This window comes from Argiope bruennichi, chromosome X1 (assembly GCF_947563725.1).
Source record: "Argiope bruennichi chromosome X1, qqArgBrue1.1, whole genome shotgun sequence".
Taxonomy (NCBI): domain Eukaryota; kingdom Metazoa; phylum Arthropoda; class Arachnida; order Araneae; family Araneidae; genus Argiope; species Argiope bruennichi.
In genome coordinates, this window is record NC_079162.1 from 94349281 (window position 1) to 94371210 (window position 21930).

General features: G+C 27.2%; 1 protein-coding gene across 1 annotated transcript in view; it reads left to right on the forward strand.

Annotated features, from left to right (window-relative positions):
• Positions 1–3121: 3121 nt before the first annotated feature.
• Positions 3122–21930, forward strand: part of LOC129958764 (uncharacterized) — a 40465-nt gene continuing 21656 nt past the window's right edge. Inside the window, exons 1-3 of the mRNA XM_056071437.1 lie at positions 3122–3235; positions 7346–7463; positions 19126–19889. Of these exons, the coding sequence (XP_055927412.1) occupies positions 19163–19889 (727 nt within the window). The 5' untranslated portion in view covers positions 3122–3235; positions 7346–7463; positions 19126–19162. The remainder of the gene's footprint in view (positions 3236–7345; positions 7464–19125; positions 19890–21930) is intronic.

Below are 21930 nucleotides of genomic sequence, written 5' to 3' on the forward strand. Positions count from 1 at the left end.
TGGATTGGAAAGGAGTTGATGAGATCTGGATTTGTTTACAAATAAGCAATGAATGAATGATTTCACTTTATATATAAATTAATTAACAATAAGAATTAATCTTTAATGAATGACACATTTTACACATGAAGAAATTATTTCAGTAAGAAAGGTTTTATCTACGAGGCAACGAATTTCCGCTGAATGTTGTACTTCGCTACAGACTTACTATATCAAACCGTTGAAAATGAATATTTCCTTCCTTTCTTTTCCTTGAATACAGAATAAGTTCTGTTAATGATTCTGTGTGCTAGAACGATTATGAAATATATATGTATCAGTTTTAGTCATGTAATTTCCGGTTAAGAAATGTCAGTCGGTTACCAAAGCGTAACAGAATTGATTCAAATATTTTATTCATACATTCAGAAAAACTAGATTGCCTATCATCATAGTTAACGTTCTATTTTGCTAAAAGAGCAAGATGTCAAATATCAAATTAAACAGTATTTGAAAACATTATTAAAACACTGTTTTCATTGTATTAAAAAGGAAATGTATTTTTCTCAAAAATTTGGTGAGCGAAACAAAATTTGCAAAAAGAATGAAAAGCATGCAAAATAGTTCTAATTGGAATCGAAATCACATTTAAAATTATTTCTAATTTTTAAATAGTGAATTCTTTGGAATTTTTTGCTTCATATGGTAATAAATGGAGCTTTATATCCGTCTCTTGTTATTTTGCCATATGCTTTTACAATTTTTATTTAAACTTGCAGATTTTTAATAAAAAATATTTTCATTTTTTCAAAAATATTTTCGAACAAAGCTTAGTTGACAAAAAGCGTTTTTAAAAATTTTTATATGCACTATTTTCTAATCTTTAATCTCCATATTTTACGATATTCATTGTGGTTTCAAAAAATGTAAAACAACTAAGCTTTGTTCGAGAATCGAATGAAGGTCGCTGCAACGCCTTATGCAAATCACTAAACCGAATCGGTTGCCCTTTCTCATCCATTTTCTAAACAATCACATAAAATTTCATCTTGAAGGAAATTGCCTTTTGTTAATATTTAAGATTTCTGAGAATAAGTATTCTAACTTGCATGTAATTTATGTATTTAATATTCTTCTAAAATAGTAAACATTGTAGCTCGCATTAGTAATACTCCTATTCTAAAATGAATCTTCCATTCTACTTTTCTATGATATTTCTAGTTCCTTACTTTAATTGATTTTCTTTGTCAAAAATTTGGATGCCAAAATAAAATGGCAGAAATATGCTATTAAATTAAATTTTAGCTTTATTTATATTCTATTTTAACTTTCAATGAGTATTCAAGAATTTTTTTCTTATGATTGCATTTTGTTTTAAATTCTTTATAACACTGCTTAAGCGCAGATAAAAAAAAGATATTATTTTCTACTTTTTTGCTACACTGTCAAATGAACATTTAGAATTTTTGAAGCATATTTCATAACTCCAAATACTATGAAATCGTAAAATTAATATTTCCCATATTAATTTGTGGATGATGCCATCTTTGTAAAATTAATTTTTAATTAAATTATTATATTAATTGATAATAAAACTCTTTATAAAATTACAGAACTCGAGTTCATGAAGAAGCGAGTTAAAATCGATTATAAAAATTCCATCCTTACAAACATGAAATTACGATGTTAACTGAAAGCGTTTATAAACTAGCAGAACAATTGAAAAAGATATTATATACCTTTACAATAAGCTAATTTTAAGATAGCTGTTTTTGTGATTTAGATCTTTTGACTGAAACAAAAAAGCTTGGCCGTTATATCGGTAAGAGTGTTTCAACAGTCCATAGAGTTCTTTCAGATTTTAGAAAAGAAAAAAAAAATACAGCTATTGTATGGAACACTTGCTGTAAGCAAATGCAGAACTTTTAGTTTTTGTGTAATGCATATTTTGCTAAAACTAAATTAATTATGACTATTAAATTATTAATAATAATTTAGCATCTCCCCGCAGTTATCTTCTGTTAAATATTAAGGGAAGAAACATTTTTCTATTCCGTGTATTGTGTCTGAAATGTCAAGACAATGTCTCCATCTTAAATTCTATCATAGATTAGAAATATACCCTTTCGGATCTAACTTTTATATTCTGAAAATTGTCCTAGTTAACAATTATTTATCAAAAGATATAATTCAAATTTAGAATTTTCCATCTTAAATTCCATCATAGATTAGAAATATACCCTTTCGGATCTAACTTTTATATTCTTAAAATTATCCTAGTTAACAATTATTTATCAAAAGATATAATTCAAATTTAGAATTTTCCATCTTAAATTCTATCATAGATTAGAAATATACCCTTTCGGATCTAACTTTTATATTCTTAAAATTATCCTAGTTAACAATTATTTATCAAAAGATATAATTCAAATTTAGAATTTTCCATCTTAAATTCTATCATAGACTAGAAATATACCCTTTCGGATCTAACTTTTATATTCTGAAAATTGTCCTAGTTAACAATTATTTATCAAAATATATAATTCAAATTTCGAATTTTCCATCTTAAATTCCATCATAGATTAGAAATATACCCTTTCGGATCTAACTTTTATATTCTTAAAATTATCCTAGTTAACAATTATTTATCAAAAGATATAATTCAAATTTAGAATTTTCCATCTTAAATTCTATCATAGACTAGAAATATACCCTTTCGGATCTAACTTTTATATTCTGAAAATTGTCCTAGTTAACAATTATTTATCAAAATATATAATTCAAATTTAGAATTTTCCATCTTAAATTCTATCATAGATTAGAAATATACCCTTTCGGATCTAACTTTTATATTCTGAACATTGTCCTAGTTAACGATCTTTTATCAAAACGCATAATTTACGAGGATCTGTTTTATTCCTTCCTTTTTCGATACACAGCGCATAAAAAAAATGTAATATTGCATTTGACATTTTCAAATGAAAGAGTGCTCTTCATTTTCATATTTTTGTGACGGAGTATTCAATACTGATATATGATCCATTGTTATTTTATTTGAGCTACTATTAGGGAAAAGTTCAGAATAAATCCTAAATTACACCTGTGTTTGTTTGCGGACTACAATTCTTTCCGCTTGTGTGTTCTGCCTCTCTGCGTAGTTGGTTCGATAGATTTCGATGGGATTACAACAAACCCAACTTCTTATTCTTCTCGAAGATGCTCAGGCACGGGTTTTATAACACAGCAAACAGAAAAGGTATGTAATTCGTAGCTATTTTTTAAATATTTTTTAGGTTTTGTAAGTCTGATCCTGACCTTTTCCTTGAAAGAAGACTGATAAAAATTTAAAAAAAGATTATTTTAATACGAGAACTTCTGTTTCTTTTTATTGAGAAAAAAGAAATTTGGGCAAAGATGTACTTTTATAAATCTAAAATTCGCATTTGGAACCAAAATTATTTGAAACTCTATTAAATTTGAATCATTTTGCTATTGTCCCTATAAAAAAAATTACTTAAAATAACAATTAAAGGATTTCACGTTAAAAAATGATTCATTTGCAATTTGGGTCTTCTTCAACCTTATTGTAGAATAAAAATTTTTGCATTGTTAATTAAAATTCAATATTAATTTGATAACCAGGGTTGCTGTCCGTCTGTGTTTAAGGTAATTTTATTATAGAATGAAATGATTAGTAAAATTATTAATTAGGAAAACAAATGATTATTAGAGAACGATATATATGTCTGAAATATTAACAATTCTTTAATAAGTTATAACTATAAACTATAAGTTATGACTATAAACCAATACTCTAAGTTATGTACTCAAGTTCTCTACTTTGAGATGATTCGAGTACATAGTTAATAATCTTGTCTATGACTCCATATATGAGTTATCTTGCAGATTCATAATGGCTTCTGAGACCGGAAGCATGCAAATGGATTGCAGTTAATATATGGAAGAATTTTTATCCTTAATATATGAATATTCCTATTACTTTATTTACTAAGAAGTTTAGCTTTCCGAGGTGAATGTAATAAATTTTCAATCTAGTAGATTAAACATAAGTTCTACCATAAAATGTTTGAATTATATTTAGTTTTAATATTCGAAATATACAGTAAACTTTCGATTTAATGGACTTATCGGGCTGAAAGGATTCAGTAAAATTGAAAGATTGCTACGTTGATGAAAGTTCCGTTGAGAAGAGCAACCAGTTCATTATATTTAAAACTGCAGTTATGATATAAATGTAAAATAATTAATTTCTATATCATTTTAGCAAATGATAGCTTCAGAGCAACAGTCAAATTCTGCCCGTTAAATCCGAAGTCCATTGATCTGAGGTCCGTTAAATCGAGGTTTGCAAATTGTGCATATAATTACATTTTATTTATTGTAATGCAAGCAAAAGTAATACCACAGAAATACACTTAGTTTATCTACTGAGTGAAATGTGTTTATAAAATTGACTTTAAATTCTGATTACGAGAGAAAAGGCTTTTATTTCTTAGCGATTTTATTTAATTTATTCATATTATTACATCATATGAAATAAACGAGTAAAATTCTCAAAATCTTAAATTTAGACACGTGTTACTTATTTGAAGAAAAAACATTCTTTTATTGATGCAATGAATAACATTATGAGTCAATAAAAGAAGGAATTTGCATAAGACGGAATGTAAATTTCTCCCTTTTTATAAATATGCTTACGTACTTACCTGAAAGTTATCTGCATATCTTTAAAAAGCTATAAAAGGTTGTGTAATCAGTGGTTAAAGTTAATTCAGCATAACATGGGTAATAGTTAACAGAAAATCTCTTTTTTTCAATAGAAATACTTTTCTCTATGAGTATTGACTGGCATGGAAGTGGATGAATTAACAAATGCTTTATTAACTCATTCGTATAATCAAACATTTTTCATGAAAGATAAATAAGTAACTCAGTTGATATTCCTTCAACATTTTTATAGATATGCAAAAGCAATTATTTAAAAATAATTTACATTTATTTCACTACGAAAGTTATTTTCATGAAATCAAATGCTTTTAGAAAAGGACTTATTTAACCCTTCAGTGCATCGTGTAGCCTTTTAGCTACATGTTTTTATTTATATTTATAAATTTCATATGACTACTCCAAAGGGTAACATTGAATGTTTGGAAATCCTTTTTTAAATACTTTTTGATAAAAATTTGTAGAAAATGCCAATACAATATAAAAGTTGTTCTCGAATTAGATTTAAACTGGAAACTAGTAAAAATACCAGGACGGCTGCTGTATGAATAGTTCTACCATTAAAAATATAGTCAAAACACTTTTATTTTGCTTCATATAAATATACTTATTTAACCCTTCAGTGCATCGTGTAGCCATTTAGCTACATGTTTTTATTCATATTTATAAATTTCCTATGACTACTCCAAAGGGTAACACTGAATGTTTGGAAATCCTTTTTTAAATACTTTTTGATAAAAATTTGTAGAAAATGCCAATACAATATAAAAGTTGTTCTCGAATTAGATTTAAACTGGAAACTTGTAAAAATACCAGGACGGCTGCTGTATGAATAGTTCTACCATTAAAAATATAGTCAAAATACTTTTATTTTGCTTCATATAAATATATTGGAAAAAGGGAGTTTTATTTTTATTGCAGAATTGTTATAATATGATTTCTGCCGCTGAGATGTTGTTTAATTTATAATGTAACCGTTTGGCACATTTTAATATTTTTAAAAATTTCAGCTATTCAAGCTATTCAAAACACACATATTTTTTAATAAAAAATAAAAAGTCATGGACTGTATGGTTAAATGAATAAAACAGAATGAATTAAAGGATTCATTTAAAGGAATGAAAGATTTGGACGATCATAATCAATCTGTGAAGCACATACACACATACTGTTAAAACAGAATAAAATGTACCCCATATATTTTACTTACAAATTGAATTTTCTTGGTTGTGTTTTCATAGATTGCTCTTATAGCAGAGATGATATTTGCTCAATGAATCATTCTGTTCTCGGAATAACAGTTTTCGTTTTGAAGTTTCAAAATACTCTATGAAAAGACTTTTTATTTAATTTCCTTTTTAGAAGATATATGTTGTATCAAATAATTAGATGCTTTATTAAAGAAAATATAATTTTAATAATTGTTTTTATAGATATTTTGACATAAATCTGTACATCCATTTATAAATCGTAAATATTATACATAAATCTCATAATTTAGGATTTTTCTATATTCCACACAGGAACAGTTTTTATTGTTCCGTTTTTTTAAAAAAAATAAGACAATTCTAGAAGTCAATCAATTGTAAGTAAAAAAATGAAAACAATAATAATTCATTATAGAAATTTTTTTACTCATAACATGTACATGACCACATCCTGAATTATTTCACATTTGTTACGAAGTTACGAGAGAGCTATGAAAAAAAAGGTTAAAATTTTTTTTAAATAAATATTTAAGCAGTAATATAAAATAGAAATACAATAAAGAAATTTAAATATTTCTTAATTCAAAACATATAAATTCACAGAAATTCATTTAAATTTTAAATGATAAATTTGAACGTTGATTGAAAAAGCATTTCGTTTTAATTTAGTTGCTTTTCTAATCTAAATTTTTATTTAAGGAAAAAAAAATGAAAATGAAATGTATAAACTCTCTCTTAAATTAATTTCTACTCTGAAAGATCTACGTTATAAATAATATTGACACTAATATAAATCTATAAGTATATAAATTATAATCATTATCGCTATAAATATAGAATAAAGGTTATCGCACTAGATTCGTTTGCAATTCTCTTCTGTAAAATAATATGTCTTTCACCTCATTTTCGTCCGAAAAATATTTACCAATCTTTATTGGAAAAGAATTATGGAGGGGGGGGGATAAATTATAAAAGAGAAATTTTTATGGAAAATTTGAATCAAAGGCTCTTTTCTTAGTTTAATGTATTGTATAATATTGAAAAAATCTGACGAAAACGAGAGGCAAGGAAATCCCAGCGACCCCCGAATTTAATTATGTAACCAAACATCAATTTGACGTTGTCGCAACTGTGATTTAAGAAATTCTGGTATTGAGCAAGATATTGAGATATATAAAACACATGAGACAGTCCTGTCAGAACAAAAGGATTTCACAAAAGGAAATATATTATTATGATGAAAAATCTTTCCTCTATAAATTTATCCAAATGATTTTTTTTTCTTTATCTGAAAGAGAGATATTTATACTTAAAACTTATTTTAAATGTCTCTCTTTTTTAGATTAATAGAGTAATATCGCAGGGTTTAATTGAATCTTAATGATTATAAATCTTCCTACATATGTTGTCAGTCCTTCAACTTGACCCGCTGAGAGCTTTCCTGAAGAACCCGTTTCGTCTGAGCCACTGACCCATATTGCAGCCTTCCTTCATCTGCCACTTCCTTGACGGTCGCCCACAAATCCACAGGTAAACTTTTTCGCTCCTCCTGATTGTCTCTTCGCAATATCATTCGTTTAATTCCTAATTTCTAGAATTAAAATGCTAATGGATGGGAATTTTGCTTTTTATTCTTGAAATAGTGAAAATTATTGGATTTTTTTTTAAACGGATCTTCATTTTTTTTCTCTGCGGTTAATCGAATTTTTGGTTTTGTGGTTAGGATAGTTAGAATAACTTAATAAGTACATTGTATGGCTATTGATAAAAAGGATATTTTCTTTAATTAGAGAAGCCCTTTTGTATTGTATTTCATTTATTTGTATGTATTTTATTTATTTTCTTTATCTTCTCAAATCTTTATTCGTTTAAGTTATTACTTATAGTATAAAAACAACGCGTTAAAATGTTGTCATTAATGTTGAAATAATGAAATAGAGAAGCTTAATTTTTAATTCTCTACAGGAGATACAAAATTGTTGCAAAAGTGGTTTCGACACTAAACGAAACGAAATTGGTGCTAGACATGACTAGTGAGAAAAGTGACATTTGTTGAGTTAACGAAACTTTTGTTTTGTTTCTTTTCGACTTAAGTATTTTTTGCCTTTATTCATTTATTGTGACTGAACGTTGCTTGTTGGTAAGTTGTGCAAATTTCAATCGATCATTATATGATAGAATAGTCTTGTTAAAATATCTCTAAAATGAAATTGTGGACAGAAATGTTAATATAGTTTTTTTTAATGAAAAATAATAATATTAATTCAATTGAAATTGGATCTGTATTAATAATTAATCAAAAAATAAAGTATAACTAATATGATATTTAAAATGTTTTTGTCATCTTTAAACCAGAACAAACGTTACTCAAGGTCCAATTAAATTAAAATTACCAATTGAATTAAAGATTGAGTATTTTGATTTAGTTGGTTTTAAATTAAGAACTAACTTCTTGCATTAATAAATTATTAAAAATATTAAGTTCTAAATAATATAATGAACGAAATTAAATAAAATACGATTATCAAAAATGTAATTAGCAAATTGTTCTATGAATTAATTATTAAATTGTTCAGAATTTACTTTAAAACAGCAACAATAAAATTATATTTTTTTAGTTATATTAATTCCAAATAATGAAATTCTATCATTATATCCCATGATTCCATTGAGGGTAAAATTTTTGTTCAGTTTTTTAATGAAATATAAACCTAGTCATTTTAGCTGAAATTGGATATGTTTTAATATAAAATATATTTAATAACTTAAGAAAAATATTCTTTGGCACCATTAAACTGGAAAAAGCAACTCAAATTCCAAGTAAAATAAAAATTCCCATGTGAATTTTTATTTTGAAGTTTGGTTATTTTTAAATTTTTCCTAGTTTAATTAGTGTTAAAGTAAGAATTAACTTTATAAATGAAATTAAGAGAAAACAATATTAATGCCAATATTTTAATCTTACACTGCACGATTTGATTAATTTTGAGCTGCGTTACATTGCAAAATTAATTAAAATTAATTAACTATAATTTTTCGCACTTTTAATTCAAATGCCTTTATTAAAAATATGTGCTATTCTTACTGAAAAAATGTAATAAACATATTATTTTATGAATAAATAATTAAATTTTATCCAAACATTATATTAAAAAGGAAAAACTAAAGTGATATAGATATGAATAACTTTTAACAGTAGAATTAAAATTAATGCTGTAACTAATATTTCCCATATTACTGAAAAGTGACGACATCGCTGAATTGGCAATAATTAGTAGCGAATTTTCCTAACTGATGTTGAAATCAATTGTTCAGTTTGTTTACACACAACGAGGAGCGCTTCATTTTTCTGTTCAATTTTCTCGCATTTCGCTAATTCAGAAATCTTGTGTGTAGTGGCATTTACTGTTTACTTCTGTTTCCAGGAATCTAGCTTTTTATAGCTTATTGTTCTGTAGCATCTGTCTTCAGTGAATAATTAATATTTTCATAAACAGAATATGTGGTTTTTATGGCCCTGAGTAATAAAAATAGTATCATCACCGAGCCTGATTTTCTTGAGCAACATATCTTGAAAAATTAGTATTATTTCGGCATTTCTAAAGTGAAATATACTTTTCGACATTCTTTTAGGTTCGTATATATCCATTTATTGGCCGGGTGATTGAAAGGCATGTTTCTTCTAGAACAGCAATCGTGTGCTTTGAAAATAAAGCGTTAATTTTAGAAATCAACCCTCAAAATTATTTGAAGAGCTGTCTGAAATTCTTAGCGATAATTTTGTTAGAAAAAGGAGAGAATATATGAATTATTATAAAAAATCTTTGTAGAAAATTCATTCGGCAAAGATTATTATGATAAACGTTATTGGTTTATAATTGCATTAAATGTCATTTATTAATATGATTCCATTTAAAAGATTCTGTAAAAGATAATATTCGTATCTTATGTATTTCAAATTAAGATTTGATTTACTTTGGAATAGATTATTTTAAATACATTTTTATGAGAAACGATTAAGGCAGTATTCATATTTAACACTTCGTTAGCCATAATCTACGCCTATGATTCGGATAATCTATCTAATTGGATGATCCATTATTTGCTGTAGGGAAAGAATCATTTACTTTAACACTTCGTTAGCCATGATCTACGCCTATGATTCGGATAATCTATCTAATTGGATGATCCATTATTTGCTGTAGGGAAAGAATCATTTACTTTAACACTTCGTTAGCCATGATCTACGCCTATGATTCGGATAATCTATCTAATTGGATGATCCATTATTTGCTGTAGGGAAAGGATCATCTACTTCTGTACTAGGTGTGAACTAATAAGATCGTAATTACATTCTGAAAATTTTGATAATAATTAGAATTTGAAAATTTTTAATCTTTATATATAAAACTGAAAATTGAGCTATAAGAATTAAACTTATAATTAAAGGAATAGCTTTAAGATGTAAGAAAATAGTTTTGATACTTAAAGCAGTTAAAATAAACAGAATTTAAAATAGGCATTTAAATGAAATAATGATATAAATTTAAACAATTCCAGGTTGAGATTAAATTGTTTAGTATAAATTGAGTTTTGGAAATTCAAAAATAAATTTTGACGCGTTCTAGACATTTGACTCTTCACCTTAAAATCAACTCTTGCACCTCAAAGAAATTCATCGTTTTTACAAGGAAGTCAATTGATCGTGTTAAAGGAAAATTTTATGGCTTGTCATTTCAATCGATCATTTATCTACTACACAAAGAAGGAAATAGGCCTCTTATATTTGTGTATGACGGTCAAATGTTCACAACTTATAAAGGACAAACTAACAAAGACTGACATTTTATTTTATTAAATTTTTTTTAGTTACATTGTATTAAAATTTAATTTGCTTTTATTTGACAGAATGAGTTAATACTTTCAATAACGAAACAAAAAGATTGCCTGTAAAAAGCATTTAGTTAAACTGCAAATATATGTTTGAATCTTCAAAGTTATCGTTGCTTTGTTATTCAAAGATTCAACCGAAAAGATAATAAATTTTTATTTAAACAAAACTTCTATGTGAATCATTTAATACGGTTTATTAATCTAAATGTCTTAGGTTACAGAAAAGTCGTAGGTTGGAAAGAGTACTATCGTTTTACAATAATCTAGGTCCCAACTTTCTAGATTGATTGTAAAATTGATGGGTTTTTGCTTTTATTTATGACATATATATATATATATATATATATATATATATATATATATATATATATATATATATATATATATATATATATATATATATATTTAATGCACTTTAATATATTTATCTGCAAAAATACAATTTTTAAGAACAGATAAAAGGAATTAATTTTTAAGGGAAATAACTAGATGGGTTTTCGGTTTGTACAATTAACCCTTATCGTGGTAAGATTGCTTTTTTGAAGAAAAGCAAAAAAAAAAAAAAAATGTATATAGGTAGCTCATTTTATATTTTATATATATTTTTATTTTATAGTGGTAGTATATTTTTATAAAGTTGTATGTATGGTATACTATACAAAATGAACATAAGGGTTAATAAAAGTGTTTATGCATTTTAATTTTAATTTTTTCATTTATTTAGTATTTTTGTCTGAGCATATTATGATAAAACATAAACAAATTCTATCTTATTTAAAATCCTATCTACAAAATATTAAAAAATCCTATCTAAATTTTATTTAAAATTCTGTCTACAAAATATTAAAAAAATCTATCAACATACAAAATATAAAATTTTATTTAAGGTAAAAAGAAAAAATAATAGCAACGAGGAAATGCTCAACGATTTCATTTCGAATACAAATAAGAAGAATCGATTCCAATTTCGAAAATTCTGAATAATAAAATTTCTCAGTCGATGAATTTAATTTGAATTCTGTAATTAGTGCATTAAGATGTACAGTCAATCTCTTCCAAAACGTTGCTGCTGTCAACTTTTGATGGAAAGCTGCTTTTTTATTCGCTAAAATTCGATGAACATCTTAAATTAAGCATAAAATCTGTAAAAAAAGGTATAATTAATTACTTTCATATATGTCTTTAACGATTCAGCTTCAAAATCAATAAAACTTCTTTCGAAGAAACTAAAAAGAAAAGAAAAATAATCAATATTTGTTTAAATTGCAGGCATACACAATTATGTTATCATTATAATTAATGATAACATTAATTATGTTGAAATGCAATTACAATAAATTAATTATGTACAATTATGTTGAAAAATAATGAATGAAACCAGAGAAGCATATAAACTATTAAAAAGATTAATCTGACAAACGTGCAGCGATAATACAGAAGCTGAAGCTAAGAGCGGAAAACACATATTTAGAAACATCTATAAGAACTTGTGCATGAAAGAAATCCTTATGCAAAGAAGAAGAAGGTTTTAGAGGTTGACTGTCACTTACTGAGCATTAATTGATCCTTTTTATCAGTTAAAAAATCTTCATTTTTTCATTAAATATAAAACTATTTTTAAATGACTAATTATAGAACGTACTCTTCGATGTTTCTTAAGAGCTCTGCAATTCGAAAATAGTTTTAAAGTCTCATTTGGTTACCAGGTTTTATGGAAAAGTGGAAGAAGATAAAATCTTAAAGTAAAGTTTCAACTATATTCAACTACTAAAGTTCATCTAATAAGTCAAAGAAATATCAAAATACCAACTTAAAAATCTGAGTGTATATGGTTATTTCGTTGATTCTGATTATTTAAAAATACTGAAAATAGTTTTGATATTTTATGCAATGTTAAATATATATTCGCACTTAAGATGTGATTATATCAATGTTACAATTATTTTAGATTAAAAATGTATAAATATTGTTAATCAAGAAATAACGAATAAAGGAAATGTAACCGAAAATTAAACGATGATTTTGGAGAATCTATTATAGATAACAAATAATGAAAGTACAAGTGTTTACAAGGACATGTTTACAGTCGTTGGAATGATTGACATCATTCTGAAGCAGGGGTTATTAAATTTTTCTCTTTTTTTATATTAAAAAGTTTTTAAGGACTTATAAATAATGATAAACAAAGAAAAAATAAATAGTATAAATGTTGGTATATATAGAAAAATTAATTTGAATGTATTAATTTGATTTTTTTAAAATTATTTTTAAGGGTTTTTTTTTCTGATAGAAGCGGACAGACGCATATGATTTAAAAATTATCGTAAATATTTTCTATGCAATCTTAATGAGGTCGCTATTGTAGTTTTAGAGTCCTCCATACAAATATTACAGCTTAATTTGATTATTTGAATAAAAGCAGTACAATAGTTTTTAAATCAGAGGAAAATTACTATCAGTTTATGAATACAGTATTCAAAGGAAAGCATGCATTCCTTTTCAAAGGCCAATTGAAAATATAAAAATATATTTCAGAAAATAATGAAAAGTATGCTTTCTTTAAACATTATATGCTTCCATTCCATACCGGTTTAACGGGTTGAAATTCATTAAACATTTGAAGGCGAGATATTATCTTACCAACTATTGTAATTTTCTGTTCGTTATTTCAATACAAAGTTTCTTAAATTTTTACTGTTTGAAGCTCTTTATGCCCAGACGACATAAAAGTACAACGCCCATATGCGTAGGCCTATTTTTAATGGACTTATATCTATATCTTCGTAAAGCGAAAAAGAAATGAACGCAGAAATCTTCTTGTTTCTGGCAATTGCGGAATTGCGTCTCAGTTATATTATACAATTTTAGCGGTTTATAGATAGATTTAAATGAACTATATTAAAAAATTATGACGCTAAATAATACAATTATGATCCAGTAGGTTAAGTACGGCATAATTGAGGAATATGAATAAGAGGAAGACATTAATGGGATCTATTTTGTGGTCATACTTTTAATCAGCATTATTCAAAAGTTGGTAGACAAATATGAGATTTAGCAACGATATGCTTGGTGAAATAATTGCTTGTTTTCTTCCTAGGAAAACACACTTGTAGGTCAGTTTCTCTTGAAACTTTCCGAGGAAGGCGATGCATTCTCATATTTAACTCTAAGATTGCAATCTGATATGGCAACTTATGAGTTTTAAGGTTGTTTTGACATGGGCTTTTTTAAATATTAAAGCAGAATTAGATTTATCACCACCATATGTCATTATAATGTTATAATTCGTTTTATTGGAAAAGAAATTGAATTTGCCTGTAAATGTTGCATGTATATTCAAAAATTTTAAAAATTCGGAATTGGAAGGATAATGAATGACTGAATAAAATTAAATTTAATACAATTATTTAAATAATTTGCTATAGCTATTTAGACTATTTTTTTGAAATGAGACAATTTGTATGAATATCTGATTTCAACTGGTTCATCTTAATATCAGTTTTGAAATGATTTGTCCCCTGATAAATTTTTTTCATTAAAAATACTCTGCTTCTTTCTTTCCAAAATCAGATGATTTTACGCTTTTTGCATCGTCAATCTCGCAAACAAAAACAAAATAAATCAATAAGCAAACAACGAAACTGAGCCAAACAAAAAGAAACTAAGTATTTTCGATTTACATATTTTAAAACGAAGGTAAATCAATCGTATACAAATGCCTTCGTAAATTGCACAAAATTGGTGGTGGGTAAGCTCCATTAGATTAACTGAATAAACTTTCGCAAAAGGACGTTCCAAAGACAGATAACAAACAAAGAATGACAAAAGAAATGATAAAGATCACATTGTGTGGGCGTGCATTATGGAAAAATCTTGAAAACGCTTTCGGGAACTCTTAATCCAACTGAATACTTCCTGCTGTGGTCTTTTTTCTGAAACGAAGGTCAATGAATTATTGTTATGAGATGCATGAGTTTTGTGTTTGCTTTGTGTTGCACTACTGCTGATGGCTAAAGACAGGGACGATGACCTGTACTTCAAACACTGAAGAGAGAGAAGTCTCGTGTTTCGTTCCGTTAGAAAATAGGTGAAAAGAATTCGTTCCGTTAGGAGCGGTCAGACTTCCGTAAAGGTGATCAAATTGGCATGGCTCGATGACCTTGGTCAACAACTTGGTGAAAAAGTAATCGAGTGTAAAAGCGCGCCTTCCGCAAAAAAACTAATTCGGAACTAGGTATTTCCAAATGGATTCCACTTCTTAAGAGGAAGTGTTTCTGGGCCGATTATAAGCAATTAGGTTGTCGCTATAGAAATATAGGAGAAATTCAAGGTGAGTTCGATGGAGTTTTTGTGACCCAATCTTATTTATTATCATATATCGGTAAATAGTTAAAATTTAGAACTTATTAAACTAAGACATCTGTAAAAGTGTTAAAGACGTAAAGATTCTATAACTTGTTAAAAAAAATTTCAGTAAAAATGGTTTTACTTAGGAAAAAAAATTTTTTTTAATGAGTTTACTAAATTTTAAAGATGTGCTTCCCCAAAATGTTACTTTACTTTTATAATATATTTTTTTGGGAAAATATATACTTATTGTATTCTGGCTGTAGAAATGTGAAGGAAAAAAAAATCTAATCCAGGACTATATTTCTCCAAATGAATTGCATTCCTTATGAGGAAGTATTTTTCAGACAATTAAAAGCGACTATTAGATTGTTATTATGGAAGTATTGATGAAATTCAAGGTGAGTCCGATGAAGTTTTTTTGACCCATCCTTATCTATTAATATATGGTTATAAATAGTTTAATAGATAAACTTCTTAAAGCCAGATTTCCATAAAAGTTATAAAATCAGAAGACTTAATAGCCATAAAGATAAACTTCATCAAAAACTAGTTAACAATATTTTCTAATGTAAAAGCGACTTTATCCAAGGAAATATATTTCAATTAAAAATCAGGTAATCTCAATGACATGAAGTCATAATTTTTGAAAAAAAAATATGTACAAAATATATATACAACAAAATAATATGTTATGTTGTAATTAAAAAAAAATTTAGATAAATTAACAAAGAAATTAATGAATTTCTCTGACTTAGTCTTAACTGACAATATGTATGGAGAAGTATAGCCTTTTCTGGCTCATGTGCCCTTAAAACTAACAATCCAATCCAATCCTGACTTTGTCTTATTTGCTAATTAATGTTGGTGAAAAGTTAAACAGCGAAAACGATTTCCATAAGAGTTCCGTAAGAGAAACCGAACTGATGACGTCAACCATCAACTTATTAATAAGTATTTTACTGTAAACACATTTTTCCCCAGCAAAAAAAAAAAAAAAAAAAAAAAAAAAAAATCGACTTAAAAAGCAGGTTTTTTTCAACTTGAATCCTCAAAATGGATTTCATTGCTTTTGAAATAGTACTTTCAAAGAAAAATATGTGTTATGTATTGTAGTTATAAAAATATAACAAAATTCAAGGTGAGTCGATGAAATTTTTGTGAACCGGCCTTATTTATATATGTGTTCTGTTGAATAGTTTAGTCGTGAAGATGCTGAACAAAATGTACATTGTCAAGGATTGTATTTTCAATGATCTGCTATTTGCATAGAAAAAACAAAAGTATCCAGGTGATTCCCAAGAAGAGATGCTTTAATGAAACCTATAAATGCCAAATAAATAAATAAAAAACAAGAGATAGTTCTTTCCCAGATCGTAAAATTCAGAAGTAAGTCTTAATCCAAACAATGCGTTTCTCATATCTGCGCGCAGTAAAGTTTGACGGCAACTTGGTATTACCACAAGTGCAATAGGTACGTATGTATTACTTATTATGAAAGGTACTTTGAGAAGCTGATCAATTATGAAGTAATTTCTGGGAATTTTTTTTACTTATGTTACTTAATTCCAAATGGATTTTTTTTCTGTTGAAGATAGAGACATAAAAACGTGATTTAATGAATCAAAAAATATCCGAAATAATTTGTAATCCAGATACTGCGTTCTCATATCTATTCGAAGTAGTGTTTGATGAAACTTTGTTTTCTAGAAGTGCAGTAGTTGCGCATTACTTATTATGAAAAATAATTTGAATAATAATAAAGCAGATTAATAATGAAAAATTTTTTTGTGATTTTTTTCTTGAGTATTTGTATTCTTCGATCTAAAATGATATTTTCTCTATTAAAATTGCAGTCATAAAAGCATTATTTACGCAATACTATTAACTACAAAGATAAAAACAGGGCTAATGCAACACTATTTTTCTGTGGCAATTTTGAGAAGGCTACTAAATCTACAAGTAACAACTTAAAATATAAAGGTGAGCAACAACAACTAGACCCTTTGAAATCTTTATTTCAGATATGCTAAAAAAATGAAATTAAATAAGAATCAACCCACAAAATATTAATTAAAATACGAAAGACGTTTCGTCCAATTTTAAATGATTTCATAAACTGAAGGAGACTAAAATTTTATAATTTCAGTCGCTACTTTCTTTTGACAATTCTAATTACAAAAAACTGTCTAGACATTAAAAAAAGTAATAGGATTAAATTAAAATCTAGAACAGTAAAATTTGGAATTAAAAGTGATTACCCGCATGTTAAGTTTGAACATATTAAGAAGTGAATTTATTAAGTTTGAAATATCGCTATCTATTTAAATTTATAATTAAGGAATTACGACTAAGTACAATTCTTTACCGCCTCACCGAACATTAAAAAAATAAATTTAAGCGTATAGCTGTTTATTCTTTGACAAAATATTTTAGAGAAATAAAGAAATAAGAAAAAATATTTTTACGGCAATAGATTTATTCAATAGTTTATACTAAATAGCTTGGGCATACGTTTTGCATAACATAACACAAGTAACCCGGAATTATAGACCAGGTAGGTATAATATATTAAAATCCGCAAGTACGAATTGAATTGTTTGACAGGTTTAAAAAACAAGTATGTGTCTTATCAAAACTATCTTTGAAAATCCTTCAAATACTATTTTTGAAATATTTTAATGCTCCTAATCTGAAAAATGCGGCGGAAAATGCCAGTTTAGCAGAATGTATCAACTATTTAGTTGATTCATTCCGAACTATTTTTTGTTGTTAACATTAAAGATAAATTAAGATAAGCGAACTATAGAAAAAATCCAGCCTTGAACAAAAGAAAATTGAATTAAATCTTTCTAAACTTATAATATAAAAAGAATGATATTTATTCACTTTATATCGAGTGTCAGAAATCTGTTTAAGTTTTCATATCCAGTAATTGAATGTTTGACCAAAAATGCTCAAAAAAATATGAGGCTAAGCAATAATTATTTTGAACGATTTTCGAATAAAAAGCTCATTTATAAGTTTTGATAAGTTTTTAATATAAATATTTTTTCTTTAAATTTATTTCAAGCAAATTTTTGACTGAAGGAAAATTTCTTAGCCCAGAAAAAGCACAAGATATTTCATGTTTTCATAAAAAAAATACGCTTTAAGTTTTATATAAATAGAAAAAAGTTTTGAAATCTCATTAAATAAAGAAATTCGTTTGTTTTCGTCACTGCTGAAGATAATTAAGAATTTCTTAATACTGACATTAGCCAAATTCTGACAATTACTGCTTTTCTCCGTGTATTAATAACATTATCTATTTTTTAAGTTAATTTTCAAATATTCATATTCTATGCATTCTTTTCTATAATTTATTATGCAATAAAAGCGTAATTAGTGATAAAACAGGCTATTATAGTTTTTAAACTGTCGTAATGTCTCGAATAAATGAGGAAGTTAGACTTTCTATACTTAGATCATGTTCAAAAAAGAAGGAAGGGTTTAAGAATTAGAAAACTATAGACTTATCTATTCATATATGAGCCTCTTAAACCTTTTCCGCTTGGAACTTTTTTTGGCGAGAAAAATTTCCGCTATTCATAATGCAGACAATTTATGTATGACAAAAGTACAACATCAATTTTAATTTGGAAATCAAAACACATCTTGAAAAGGAAAAAAAGTCCCGAAATCGCAATATAGGATAATACAGTATGCATTTAGATACAAATGAAATGCACTGTTACATTTGTCCTGTGACTGTGATGTGACACCTAATGTCTTTATTTCGACCTACAAAATCTACAATTAGAAAATAAATAAGTAATGCAAAGGTGATATTGCTCCATCCGTTCTTATCTGAAGTCGAGTTAACTTTTTAAAAATCCTTGATTTAAATTTTTTTTAAAATTATGCCAGTCATATTTCAGAATCTTATTTTCTTTTTTTCTTTCCTCAGGTTCTGCTGTGGTAATTACTCTGTATAATGCTGTGAAATGGACATGGATTGGATGTCAGCTTTAGCTACAGCAATAGCTGTGCTTCGGCTATGTCTCATCTGCGGTGGAATGTGGATGGTTCTCCGATTCACGGCTAAACCGGGAGTATCTTTGGATTTCCAAAGAAAATGTTTCATCGGAGCTGGTGTCATTTACCTCCTGGGCTTAATGCCCCAGTCACTTTTGCTCCTATTGGTCAACTCCGATCTAATAAACTTTATGCTGGACAACGGCTACTTATGCTGGGCGCAGAACTTCGCATGCATGATTGCCGCAGCTCTTCACAGTGTTATATTTCTCACTTGGATTACTGAATGCATCCAGCCTCAGAAAACGCACTGTATGAGAATGGGATTACTAGTGAAACATCAATTCTTCAAATACTTAATAGTTTTATATGTTGGAATTTTCATTTTGTGTAGAGGTTTTTTCCTTTGGAGGATTGACAGCGAAGAATATTATACTGATGTGGCATCCAAAACTAATGATGCCACGGTGTCACATTGGACCATGTCGCCTGTGAAGAATCCAACTCAAGTTGTTAGACTACAGTTGATGTTGTGTGAAAGTTCACTGTCTGATGAGGAAACAGGCAGTTTCCTCGCTACTTCTTATTTTTTCCTGCTATTGCCAATTGTGCTGCTGTATTTGCTTGCAAAATCTTGGAAACTACGGAGACATCAACTTCCTAATCTGCCACCCAATACTGAAGAAACAGAGAAAGGTGAGTCCATATGAAATGAAATTATAATGGTGATTGCTGATAATCATTATTTTTTAACGGTTTTCAGCTGTAATTAAGAGTTATTGTTTTGATTTTGATCCATCTAGTGATTTTTTTTGATTATCTGAAACAGTTGAGTCAAAAAATGTTTCCATTGAAGCGATGAGCAATAAATGATTAATGTTCATTGCATGTATAATGAAAAAATTCATATCAAGCACCTTTTACCAAAAGTATTTTCAGAGCAAAATCCTCGCAAAAAATACTTATGTAATGTTAACTTACAGAACTTAGAGAATATAGTTATTTATCAATATATCTCTATCTTGGCATTATTTGTTAATAGCATTCAGAGAACTTGTTTTATAAACTGAAACAGCAAAGTAATGTATGAACTGCGTCATTGGTTCTTAGTGCCACAGCAGGGTGACTTAGAAAAACTCGAGAAAACGAGATGTTCTGCAAATAATGTATTCATTATATTTTATCTTAAAATAGTACAAACGGCGAAGCAGGGTAAATAAAATGACGCATCTCAATGCTAGAAATGCTATAATAGGTAGGAACGAGGATTTTTTGTAAATGGAGGTCCCTTATTGAGAGTCCCCATATTAAATGCAGATTTTAAAGTGGCTTATGCATAGGAAAGGGAGAAAAAAATCACACAAGACATTTAAACAAAAACTATTTTTTCCATCAATAAGACGAGTTTCAAAATAAGAATTTGACATCTAATTTATGATTCAATGAGATTATTTGAAATTACGAGCCAGTTTTGTATTTCAACCCAAAAATGTTGATGAAGGAGAATTAAAAGAATTTACGAACTAAAAACATTTAATAATCATTACAAATTCTAGAATTGATGTGACTAATGAATTAAGTATATCTTCATTTTTTTATTTCCATTGAAGTGTTTGATTTTTATTATTAGAATTATAAGAGATCACTTTTATGAAACAGAATCTAAAGTTCTCTTTTTAGACAATTTTTAATACCGATATTATTTAGGAGAACAATTTCGCTGGAAACAATATTCATTCTAACTTTCTACGGTTTTACACATCATTTATGCATGGATAATTCATAAAATGTTTTAAAGATTTAGGTTTTGTGAATTGTGCTTCAGTAATGTTCGGAAAAATGAACTCTAAACATTTCCTGCTTTGTATTTTTACAAATGATGTTTCAAAATGCATTCTGCAGCTATTATAATGTGTCAACAAAACTTCACATGAAAATATTGATCTCCTAAAGATCAATATATTGATAATTAATCAAGAAGACAAATATAAGTTGTGTCTGACTTTATGAATGAATTTATAAATTTCAAATATTCTGAAAAATGGGAAAATTATAATAATTTTTAACCTACTAAAATTTTTCTGCTGTGCTTCTTTTGGAAATACAAAATACACCCAGTCAAAAATGATGATAAAGAAACTACGATGTTTCACGTTTTCTGTACTTCCATCTTAATCTCAACGTGAGGTCGACTATGAAAGTTCAAAAACGGCTGCCCAGCTGTTCTAACAACTGTTTCTGAAATGGTTTCAAAGCATTATTTTATAGCTTTCTTAGCTATTTTTTTTCTCTGAATTGCAAGATACGTGAAAGTTTTTAAAGAAATAAATATCTTTTCCTGGCGGATTTCTTAGCTCATAATACAGTTTCAGAAACGATGAATGGTTCCACGATTAACCTATCAAAGAATAAATATACTTTAATTCAATCCGATGTTTTTATAATATTCCGCAATATGAAATCTTTTGTTAAATTAGACATTATTATTCATTATCTGAATGAATAATGATGAGTAACACGAATAATATAAAAAATATATGTCAAAACTTCAAAAGAATGATTCACTGTTTGTGTAATATTCCCTTTGGAGAAAGGATTGAAAACATGCAAGAAAAGCAGAGAGCTAGAAAATGTTAAAATCATTAAAATTTTGGTTGCATGCTCTTAATGTAAAAATAGATGCTACCCACAAATTAGTGAGAATAGTTTTCCCTAAACTTTTCCATGTATTTCTTAA